Source organism: Glossina fuscipes, unplaced genomic scaffold (assembly GCF_014805625.2).
Source record: "Glossina fuscipes isolate IAEA_lab_2018 unplaced genomic scaffold, Yale_Gfus_2 61, whole genome shotgun sequence".
In the NCBI taxonomy this organism is placed as follows: domain Eukaryota; kingdom Metazoa; phylum Arthropoda; class Insecta; order Diptera; family Glossinidae; genus Glossina; species Glossina fuscipes.
In genome coordinates, this window is record NW_023998433.1 from 1,913,896 (window position 1) to 1,925,383 (window position 11,488).

At 32.7% G+C, this 11,488-nt stretch overlaps 2 protein-coding genes across 2 annotated transcripts; one reads left to right on the top strand and one right to left on the bottom strand.

Annotated features, from left to right (window-relative positions):
* Positions 1 to 1,212: 1,212 nt before the first annotated feature.
* Positions 1,213 to 10,455, top strand: LOC119637846 (E3 ubiquitin-protein ligase listerin). Its single transcript, XM_038034209.1, has 15 exons — positions 1,213 to 1,442; positions 1,506 to 2,281; positions 2,341 to 2,514; positions 2,572 to 4,720; positions 4,777 to 5,291; positions 5,350 to 5,542; positions 5,596 to 5,779; positions 5,843 to 5,934; positions 6,000 to 6,280; positions 6,339 to 6,498; positions 6,936 to 7,047; positions 8,659 to 8,870; positions 8,928 to 9,101; positions 9,834 to 10,001; positions 10,290 to 10,455. Exons 1-15 carry the CDS (start codon positions 1,395 to 1,397, stop codon positions 10,347 to 10,349), a joined length of 5,298 nt encoding a protein of 1,765 aa, XP_037890137.1. The 5' UTR covers positions 1,213 to 1,394; the 3' UTR covers positions 10,350 to 10,455.
* On the bottom strand, positions 7,053 to 8,605 carry LOC119637895. The gene is made up of 2 exons (XM_038034336.1): positions 7,645 to 8,605; positions 7,053 to 7,429 (listed from the first exon to the last, which is right to left on the bottom strand). Exons 1-2 carry the CDS (start codon positions 8,402 to 8,404, stop codon positions 7,053 to 7,055), a joined length of 1,137 nt encoding a protein of 378 aa, XP_037890264.1. The 5' UTR covers positions 8,405 to 8,605.
* Positions 10,456 to 11,488: the final 1,033 nt, after the last annotated feature.

The window sequence follows — 11,488 nt, forward strand, 5'->3', positions numbered from 1 at the left end:
TTGCATTAGTTACTTAAAAAGAAATATTGGAAATCATTTTAATTTCTTGTACGTCCTCATTGATATGTAATTCTTGTTAAATATTTGCCATTAAATTAAAATAATGTGTTTTTGTGGTAAATGCGACAGATTTGAACAGAGTTGCAATTTTCCGAGTTTGTCTACTAATTTCTGCAGCCTGTATATAGTGTCTCCAACAATATTTTTTCTTGATATATGTTGGAGATTTGTTCACAACATACTTGATAAAGTCAGAAATGTTATAAAATAATGAATAAAAAGTAGTTGCCACTAGTATCGTATGTGATTGTATTGCAAATTCTAATTATACTTATTCTGAGGATTATTACAGTAAAATCTCAAATCATCTCACGTAACATATGTAAACACAGATGTGACTGGCCACATGACAATGCGATTAATTTTGAATATAGGTATACTATTCTTATTTACGTATAAATAAATATAAATAACAGTGAAAAATGAAAAAGAATTAGAAAATAAAGAGGAAGTTGTTGACTGTTTAAAGACCAAGCAAAGAACCTTCATAATTCAGCCTACTTGATATACGTTCTGAGTTCATTCTATGCTAACTTTGCTTTTATTTGATTGAAATTACACTTTTTTCGTAGCTAACTTTGTCAGTTTTATATCACACAATCGTGATTTTTGCTGAGATCATAGAAATGCTTGAAATCGCCGGAATCTATCACGGAGTACATCCGTATAAAGCACATTTACGCCCAACATTCTCAAAAACTTTCTCATGAAATTAAGCCCAAAATTTGTAAAGTTACCTGTGAAAATTAATAAACAAGTATTTTCTACGACGATACGGAATGACAATTGCATATTATATTTGTCCTTTCTTTATCACACAGTTCAGCATAGAAGTGTAATCCCATTAGATCGACTAACATGAGTTAATTCCACAGTATGGTGGTTAATACAGAACCGTTATATAGCGGAATATAATTAATGCAAAGATTTTGAGTAAAATTATATAAACTTGAATATTGCCCTTATAAACTGATATGATGCATGCTGCGCGTATATTAGAATTGGTTCAGAATTTTAAAGTCAACTATCCTTTTTTCTGTTTCCATCGGAATCTTAGACATTCTATAATATAAAGAACTCGAACATTTTACATATATTTTTATATTGTGAATGCTGCATTACTCATGCTTAGGTTATAATATATATATATAATATATACAAATACTTTAGATAATAATAATATATAGGTAACCAAGATTCGCCTTGAAGCGAATGTAGTTTTGTTTATTTCTACCACGTGTAAAGTATTCATTTCTAAAACATTAACTAGAAATCACTAAATTAAGTTGACAGCACTAAATTAACATCACTGAGTATTTTCTTCTGGAGGAAAAATGGGTGGAAAACCTAAGCAGACACCACGCACTAAAAACAATGTAAAGGTAGGATTTCAAAATCAATTTATTTTACGAACAACCAGCAATAAATTTATGTATACTTTTCAGCCTTCAAGTAGCAGCCGCAGTGCAGAACTGTTGGGTACTGCCCCAACTTTTGTAGGATTTTCTGCTCATTCAGATTTCGGTCTGATACCATTTGCTCCTGGATTTGCCACTGCCGAATTGCCGGATACATTCGATGCCAGTATAACACCTCAGTACCAATTGATACTAAAAAAAATGTCGAAAAAAGATTCCATGACTAAGAAGAAGGCTTTACAAGAGTTCATTAATTTAATCAGCCATTCTGAACTCGAAGAAATGAAGACTATATTACCATTATGGCCTAAATTTTATCATAACCTTGCCAGCGATCCGGAGCATAACGTAAGAGAACTAACTCAAACTGTGTTGCACCTGCTGGTGTCGAAGTGCAAAAAAACGATCGCACCATACTTAAAGCAATTAATACCTGTGTGGTTGGCCAGTCATTTTGACAATTACGCACCAGCAGCCAGCATTGCAAGTACATGTTTTACTGAAACATTCACAAATCGTATCCGAGAAGTATGTTTGCATTGCCGATACGAGATTGTAGACTATGCTATTCGAAACTTGACATTTCATACGCCCGCGACACTGTCACCGGGAAAGAATCTAACATCTGAAGAAGCAGAACAAAAATTCCAACGAATTGTAATATGTAGTTTAAAAGAGCTCTCATTCTTCGTTGAGCATACAGCTGGCAGTGACGAACAAAAACAAATCCAAGAGTCTTTACAAAAATTGCTATCGCATCAAAAGTTTTGGAGTTTCGCTAAAAATAAACTAAATGCAATCAAGTAAGTATACAGTCGAATTCCGTCTAGAATCATAAAGTTTCCGAGCTTTCAATTTATAGAGCTGCTTGGTTTGAGTTTATGTATAATATGGTTATGTACCATGCCGACGCGGTATCTCCTCAAAAAAACCAACTTATAATGCTGTCGTTTCAAAATATCGATGAATCTGATCCTCTAGTGGCTCCTCATATATGGGGCTGTGTTTTATTGCTACAAACTAATTATAAGGATTGGTAAGATAATTTTATAACTGGCTTGGCGAATACTAAATCGTTGTTACACCATATTAGGCATCAAACTATTGATTTCAATAAAATGATTTGGCCAAAATTCTGTTCACTTTTACGTAACAAGTTCAACCGTAACGCTCGAGCGATTTGCCCTAATTTATTACCCTTTTTTTCGCAACTTTCACAAATTGTTGAGGATGAAACCGAATGTCACTGTTTGATTAAACAGTTCTCTGATAACTTAAAGAATATTATTACTACAAACGACTTGAACATATCGAAGTCCGACAATATTGTTACGATAAAAACCTATTTTGAATGTATCCGTTATTTTATACAAAAACTTATCGAGAACGAGCCTATGTCGCCGGAAGCTGCTAAATTTGCGTTAATATTGTTAGAAGATAATGTTATAGATCTTCTAAAGTGGTGTTTAAGTACAACGAATCCCTTAACAGCAAAACAATGCTTTCAGCACATCGCAACTTTAATGGCATTTTTTGATAAGCAGGTGATCAGCTATAATCCATATGAGCAATTGTTAAATCAATTTTGGAATTGTTTGTTCGTAATAACCTCTGAGGATTTCTTTAGAGAGGATGTAAATGAGTTCACTTTGGAGCGTGTTTTAGAATTGTTTAAAGATCTCTGCTTGGCTAATCCTACTTTGGAAGAGCATAAAGTTAAGTTCATTAAAAATGAACAGAATTGCGAAGACGTTGCTGATAAAGAGATAACATACCGAGAAAATATGGAAAAGGCTGAAAGGGACGGCAAGTTGAAACAAGGCTACAGTGCAGCTAGTTTTATTAACACCAAACTGAAACGGATCGTCGTGCATTTTTTTGCAGCTTGTTTGCGGAATATACTACAATTTTCTTCGTGCAAATATATTAAATATTTACGTGTCATCATTGCTATATTTAACGATGAAGAGTTCTTTAGCCGCGTCACTGATAAGGGTACCTTAGATGCTACCTTAAGCCACATATTTGCGATTTTAGAGAGAGTGATCACAATAGATCATGACAATAAGTCCTTGGAAATTTTAGTAGAAATTATTTTTGAAATTTTGAAAAAGCACGAAAAAGTGAAACGTTTCGAATTTATTGAAAACAAATTAATGAAGTTATCTCACGGAGTCACGCTAACGTTAGTGTTACAATGTCTACTTTCCCATCCTTGGTGTACTGAACCAGAGGTACGAGACATACTTGCCCAACCGGAAACCATTACATTCATATCTCAATTGGCTAATGAAGTTGTACAAAACAATTCCAAAGATTTATATAATCTCTTACATAAGTGTTTTTTTCAAACGGAATGCGGAGATATTTTAATCTCGTTGAAGACTGTTGACAATATATTAAATACATTGGCCGATGCTTTATCTAAACAAAATTGTGACAAGAAATGCTCCACGGATTTGGACGCTTGTGGCACTTTTATAGCCCAAATTATGCCAGTAGTTTGTAACAATAGAAATTCGAGTCGTGATGTGCAGCAAACGGTCTTCCTAAAGTTGTTCGGCTTTACTATTGAGCATTGTATATCAAATGACGATAATATATCGGAGGATACCATATGGGAAATCACCACCTGCTGGCAAGATGCCTTATGCAGTGAAGATGTGTCTTTGGATGATAAATTATTAAAAGCTTGCGTTGAAATAGTCAATCGACAAATACCATGTGAATATACTAACATTAACATTATTGATTCGTTGGCCGAAGTTTTATCAAAATTTGTTTTGTGTTCTACTGAGAGTGTACCAGAAGAAGATGGCCAGCGTTTGCAACGTATTGATGAAATTTTTAAAGAACTTCTAGCGATTGATCGCGAAGCAGTAGAAGAACTTTTAAATACCACTCTTTTTGCTGAAGCCGTTACAAGTAGCGCAACTCCAATTTATGGGTTTAAAGGAAATTATTGTAAAGTTGTTGATATGGAAAGGATTCTACAGAAAGCATTATTAAATTTTTCCACATTATTTAAATTATTATGTAAAAGTAATACTAATGAACAAACGGCTAACAAAGGACTAATGCCGTTAGTAAATAATGCCAGGGAGATTATTCAGGAGGAAAAAAATACCGAAGATTATTGTGATCCTAATGAGAATGTACTTAAAATTTGTTCTAATTTTTTAATAAGCGAATTAATTCAATACACTAATATATCGGCTGCAGCGGATGTTTTGATTAACCAGGTAAGGAGTTGTTTTATCTTCTGTAAGTTTTATTCAAACATTTTATTTAATTGCAGCAATTGCTTACAGATCCAGTGCATACTTTAGCACTTGAACTATCAGAAAAAGTGAAACTTTTGTTGAGTAAAGTTCATCAATTAGGGATACGATTTCGAAAGCAATTACTTATTAAGTGTTCCCAAGAACTCGATTTGAGCTATTGTAGGTGCCTTTTGTATTTAATGTACATTGACGAATACACTGAATACGAAGAAAATGCCATGATCGTAATATTTGAAGAGCTGAGTGAACATTTCGTAACCAACAATCATTTAAACATCTATATAAACATTTTGCAGTATTTTTTGCCGAAATTACAATTCAGATCATTTGGGATGGATAATCCAATAATGAATACCGAACCAAGTCAAATATGGATAAAAGCTGTTGTATTTCGATGTTTATTACGAAATAATTTCGGCGACACATTTAACAAAACTGATGATAAAGGAATGATAAAATTAGCCGAGCAATTTATAACAGAACACGCTGAAAAATTACATACACAGAAAGAATTTTTATCATATCAATGGTGAGTCTTAAGTTAGGTAGTTTCAATAAAGTTATCAAAGTTTTGTATGGTATTGCAGTGAAATAAACAAACAAAAAATCGATAACGTGCTAAACGCTGTTGAATATATGAACTTACTTATTGAACTTTTGGAAAAAGCACCATACGAATTATCGATAAAGAGCTGGGATATTATACGCATCGGTTTGGGTCATTGGATCCTAAGTGTAACGAAAACTTTGGATAATGCTCAAGAGAAACTTGATCAAATGGTTCGCTGGAATTGAAAATAATTATGTATATCTTACTCAACTATTCTTTTTAGACTTTATACTTTACAATTCATGTGTTCAAATTATTTGCCGCTCTAACAGAGTTCTTTAGCAAGGAAAAACAGAAAAGCTCCACGCAATTAATTAAAAAGGTCTACGATGAATGGTTACAAGTCTTCGCTAAAGATGTTTATTTAACGTTATTTAAGACCTACTATCGCTTATGTGAACACGAAGGTATTGAAAAGCCAGTATATCTGATAAAACTCTCATTATTAATAACCTGCTTTTTGAAATTAGATATTGTCGAAAAATTTGTCGATTGTTGGTCAATGTTCTTAAATGCTTTAACGCACACGATGGATTTTATGGATTATGGTGTAGTATATATGGTGAGTATGGAGACGTGAATTGATTATGTAAGAATATTTATAAATACATACGTTTAACATTGCAGTTCTGCAAATCTTCGAAAGTTTTCTCCCTTGATCATGTTAGCAATTTCCTGCTTAAAAATCTGTCGAATCCGTTGCATTCAATGAGAACAGCGAGTATGTTCATGATGTGGCAGTTTACACAATATTTTGTAGCCGATGATACAGACACATTCGATCACAAAAGTGCACAGTTAGAAAAAGTGGAGCAAACGAACGTGGCCAGCTGGCATTTCTTAAATCGTTTTGAAGATTATCTGGAACGATACGACATGGCGATACAAAAGTACCTTAAAGAATTCAGGTATACGTTTTGGTCGCTTTTCATTGTTAAGGCAACACTTAAAAGATTACCTTTGTAGTTTTAAATTAACTGAAATTGCCAAAATGGAGCCTATAAATCATCAGGAAGCCTTTAGCTATTTAATGCTTTGGAATTGTGTCATTTTTGCTTGCGTTAAAGCCCCGGTAGCTTTGCGCTCGGTCTATACTGCATGGTTATGCGGAAACAAATACAAGGAGGTACTTATGAAATTTTTTGATGTTATCGAAAATAAAGATTTACAGTACGTAAATTGCAATCGTCTGCCAATATATTTATTGACTAATATCCACATTGTTAGCATAATATACGAAAAATATGGAATGAATATTGAGTAGCTGCTTTTGAACATTTTCTTAGATTGCATATTAGATTGTTGTCGGAATAAGATTAAATGTCCTATAATTTTCTCCCGATCAACGCCTAATAAAACTAGCATAATTTAAAAATTGCTCGCTGATGGTCATTATTTAATAGAAGAACCGAATGTACTATTCAATTTTAACAGCAGTTAATACGAAGTAGCTAAGACACTTCGGGTTTGAATGGAATACATATACATATACATATACAGTTTCTTTACAATAAATGAGACGACAAAATTATGTACTAAATTTTTTGTCTTTTTTTCTTCTAGAATTTGTTACACTTTTTATTCCGTGCTATGCCAGTGGAAATCCTTAAAAATCACAGCACAAAGCAAATGAACAATGAGATTTTCAAAGCTCTATCTTGGTCACAAATTAAAGGTAAGTTATTCAGCTTCGGCCTGCTCAGCCCCCTCAGTCTTGAGAGTTTTCTCCGTTTCGCCTTCAACGGCTTCGCTAGGCATTGTTGGGGGATTCTTTACCGAATAAAATTCTTCATTTTCGTCATCCATGAACTCATCAGAAGCACTAGAATATGATATATAATCACCAACAGGCAAAAAGTTTTGCAATGCTTGAGAAGGTTTATCGGAATATTGCTGACGTCTCGAGTCTGCAAAGGGCTGGTCTCGCTGTGGGCTGGCCGGGGCTTGCGCCACATGTATATTGAGATTAGAAATGAATTTATTAATCCAAACAGCTAAATTGAAAGCCAATATTTTTTGGTACTCCCGCAAGTTGCTCGTGGTATAAAATTCTTTGTCTGGTGAAAAATTAAAATTATAAAATTTTCACAAAAAATTCTGAAAAATTAAGAACTTTGAGAACAAAAATTCGAAAAAAAAAACCTCATAGAAAATAAACAAAAAATTTTGAAAGGAAGAAAAAAGGTTATGAAGGAATCTTTTGAAAAATCTTTCAACATATGTGTTCGAGGATCGTTTTTTAACAGATTTATGTACCTTGTTTTGAATTTACCTGTAAATTCCCTTATTGTTTCTAGTATAACGGCTACTAATGTTGAACGTTCGTCCATTATAAATTGATCGTTTAGTAAAAAGTCTTTCATTTCCTCGAATAGAACGCATATAATCTTTTTAATTTGACTTCTTTGCTTGTTGGCAATTTTCTTTGACAATTTCTTACAGCGTTGCTTGTTCAGACGTTTAGCGACCAATGTTAGACGTCTCTCCTCCTCCAACCAGGCCAACGCAGTATTTATGTCTGTGTATTCGACGTCGGGTTTCTTTTTTAGATGCTGTTGTAGGGAATTAAGATGGCGTTTTTTTAAAAGATGCTGGAATTTTGATAAAGTTTCCTTGACTCGTGCTTGGTCGGGAGCGGCTAATTTATTTATACGCGCAGTGCAGTTTGGTACAATAGCCTTTTTTTCATAGTAACGGGGCATTTTACGGGGGGCTGCAAAATTAGCTTTCGGTGTTGATAAATAGACAAGGTGTTCTTCTTGAGTGAGGACATCTCGATCGATTATTATATTGCCGGAATGTTGACATAGATATTGGGGATTATAACGGGGACAAACGCAATAGTATTTGTAAGAATAGCGCTGTGGTCGTTTTTTGGGCTTCTCATAAAGCGGCCCAATATCTTTACACTTAATTTGACGTTCGTCGATCAATGCACTACGAGCCTGAATCTCATCAAGAACGGTATGCGCATATTTTGGCGGTTCAGGTATAACAAGATCACTTGGAATTTTGTGGAAATTAATAGCCATTTCCTTTTTTTATTAATCTACAAAATTTCACTGCCAGCTATTAATAAAAAAAATGTCGGTACGATAGATATACAAAATTTTTGCAATACAACTCAAAATTTTGATCTTAACCTTATAAAAGATAGTGATTTTTCATTCTTTTTTTTAAATGAACACTTCGAAAATTGACAAGTTTTCAAAATTGAATGAGTGCTTTCTATTTTTTCTTCTATTTATATATCGTATATGTCTCAGCTTATATATGTGTATTTCAGATCCAAAATTATCTTTGGAAAGATATGTTTGCCACTTTTATACGGAGTTTTTAAGCAAACTACCGGCTGTGGTGCGTAAATGGTGGAATACTTGTCCCTCACGTCAAAAAACATTCGTCGATATATTAACAACAAATTTCGTGTCGCCGTTAATTTGTACGTACGAATTAACGGCTATTGCGGACAAAAAGGAAAAACATGAAAATATGCAGGCTAGTGAAGGAAAGTGAACATAGCCAGGTTTATATATAATTTTTTACGTTTCTTAGGTCACTGTTCACACTTCAACGCGCGAAGTGTCGGCTGTTTACTCAATTGACGAAGCCAGGATGGAACTAGTGATAACTCTAGCTGCTAATTACCCTTTGGGCTCAGTTAAAGTTGGTGGTAGATCAACATCAAGAAATATAGCCATGCAATTAACTATTTTCCTTACACATCAAGTAAGATAATGTTGTTCTTTTTTACATGTGATAAGAAATTTGCAAACTGCTAAGTTGGCTTTGTATTCATTGACAAAGAAAATCAAATTAAATCAAAGTTAACGTTTTAACTAAATTCAAATTTGCGGGACTTGAGTGACGTTAAACATAATAAAATTGTTTAAGTTCTTGGCTTACCTAAAATCATGAATTCATTAATAGCATTTAATTCGTAAAATAGAAAGTCATGTGAATTCCGATTTATATTTTCCAGCTTTCGATTTGCAAATTCTATTTTTTTAAATTTGTAGCTTCTGGCTTACAAATAAAAATTATATAGTTATTGGCCGCTTGCAAAATGAATAAAATTCTTCCTATACGACATGAAGACACAAGATTTTGTGCATGGGAAATAAAAGAAGAAATACACATCTGAAAACTTGTACAGATATCCATAGAAAGCAGAAAAAGAAATTACAAAAGTTTTCTGAGTGCAACTCACACTTAATCATGCCCAAAATTTGACCTAATGAGAGTATATTATTATTTTAATTTTTTTAAACTAATGTAATAAATTCCCAGACTAAATGAAAAAAAAAATTGATTGCTAGCAACATAGGCTATCGGTACTATTTCAAAAAAGCAAATTAGATATTGAGCGTAGAGTAGTAGTTTAAAGTAAAATAATATGTGAATGTAATAAAGTGTAATTTAAATACTTAATAATATTTTCCAACTTGTATATGGTTTTAGAACGGCACAATATTTGATGGGCTAGCTTTATGGAAAAATAACTTAGATAAAAAATTCGAAGGCGTAGAAGAGTGCTATGTTTGCTACACCGTTATACATCAAGACACATGTCAATTACCGAAATTAACTTGTAAAACTTGTAAAAAGAAATTTCATGGTCCTTGCTTGGTAAGTAGAAATTTGATTATATGAAATGTATATCTGTGCAGTGCGGAAAAAATGCTGCCTTTGTTATGAATTGTTTTAGCAGGCTGGCTAGTTCTATATATATATATACATAGTTCTATTAGATAACTCAGAAATTGAAGTAAAATAGTAAGGCCAAAATTATTTCTTATTCTTTGTACGTCATCTTATTAATAGCGGGTTATAAATTCGTTTTGCTTTTATCGTTGAATTTTAAGTAAATATTTTTTAACTTCAGTTGTGATTGTGTATATTTTCTTTATTTTTTAGTACAAATGGTTTACGACCAGCAATAAATCGACCTGCCCGATATGTCGTAATGTTTTCTAATTCAAGGAATTATCGAATTCGAAAATATATATTAATACTTGTAAAGGCAATTCATATAATTTGAACCGTTTATTTTTGAATTTCAACGATTTCATGTAATAAAATAATAATAAAAAAACTAATCAATAATGATAGGAACATCTATGAAAAGAAAAATTTTGTTTTCAGAAAAAAATAAAACGCAAAGAAAAATATTATGCTTAGTTTTGAAATTTTTGGGTTCGTTTTTGAAAACGTAGTAATTTGGTGAGTATGCGTTACTTTCTTAACTTAGATTCAATGCACTATAATGTATTGTATTAATCGTTTTACGAATATAAGAGTGTTACGCGAAAAATCGAGAGAAGAGTTCAGCATGAAACAAGAGTTAGACTTTTCGCAATTAAGCTGTACTATTATTATTTCTATATATATATATATCTATATTAACGTTACATACTAGCGCGTTACTGTTACGTTTGCAACACTCGGAAATACACAGTAGATACTCATTTAAAAAAGATCATATAGATTTTTTTTCGAAAATCCAACATTTTAATGAATAGCCAGCATAGGGCACTTCGCTATGAATGTTCTTTATTAAATATTCCTGTTGTAATTACTTTTTGTAGAAATTCTTCTTCTAAAATTTGTCTCAAATGTCCGCCTTAAACTTTCCAAAGGTCTACTTCCTGACAACGGAAACGGATCAGTAAATTATAAAACGCGGAGAGTCGCTATATTCTATTCGGACTTTTATACCTTTTTAACACCCGAAATTTTATGAATTATGCTACATTTTGAATTTCTTCGCAAGGTGTTCAATTCTGCCCTTTTTTGAAACGTTTATAGTAACTGTAATTCGTTTTAGTTGCAAATAAAGTTGTCGTGACGTCCACCACAATTAGTTTAGAATTAATACACTTACCTTCAATTTTCCAAATACTTTTATTTCATACCCATATCGATTGTATTATTAAGAAAAAATTAATCCACCAGGTCGTGGTGTCCACCGTATTTATTTTAGAATGAACGCATTTTTAGGCGGATAATACATCTTCATTTGAGAAATGTACAAAATAGTTTTAAACATTCCATCTTGTTTATGATTAATATATATAGCACCTCAAAAAAGGACAAAAAGAAAATTTAATCACAGC

Excerpts from the sequence above, each read along its gene's own strand:
- LOC119637846 (XM_038034209.1), top strand. The coding sequence starts at position 1,395 with ATGGGTGGAAAACCTAAGCAGACACCACGCACTAAAAACAATGTAAAG. Across the intron at positions 6,281-6,338 it reads AAGTACCTTAAAGAATTCAG|TTTTAAATTAACTGAAATTG; the intron begins GTATACGTTTTG and ends TTACCTTTGTAG. Across the intron at positions 8,871-8,927 it reads AAAAACATGAAAATATGCAG|GTCACTGTTCACACTTCAAC; the intron begins GCTAGTGAAGGA and ends TACGTTTCTTAG.
- LOC119637895 (XM_038034336.1), bottom strand. The coding sequence starts at position 8,404 with ATGGCTATTAATTTCCACAAAATTCCAAGTGATCTTGTTATACCTGAA. Across the intron at positions 7,430-7,644 it reads AACAATAAGGGAATTTACAG|ACAAAGAATTTTATACCACG; the intron begins GTAAATTCAAAA and ends ATTTTTCACCAG.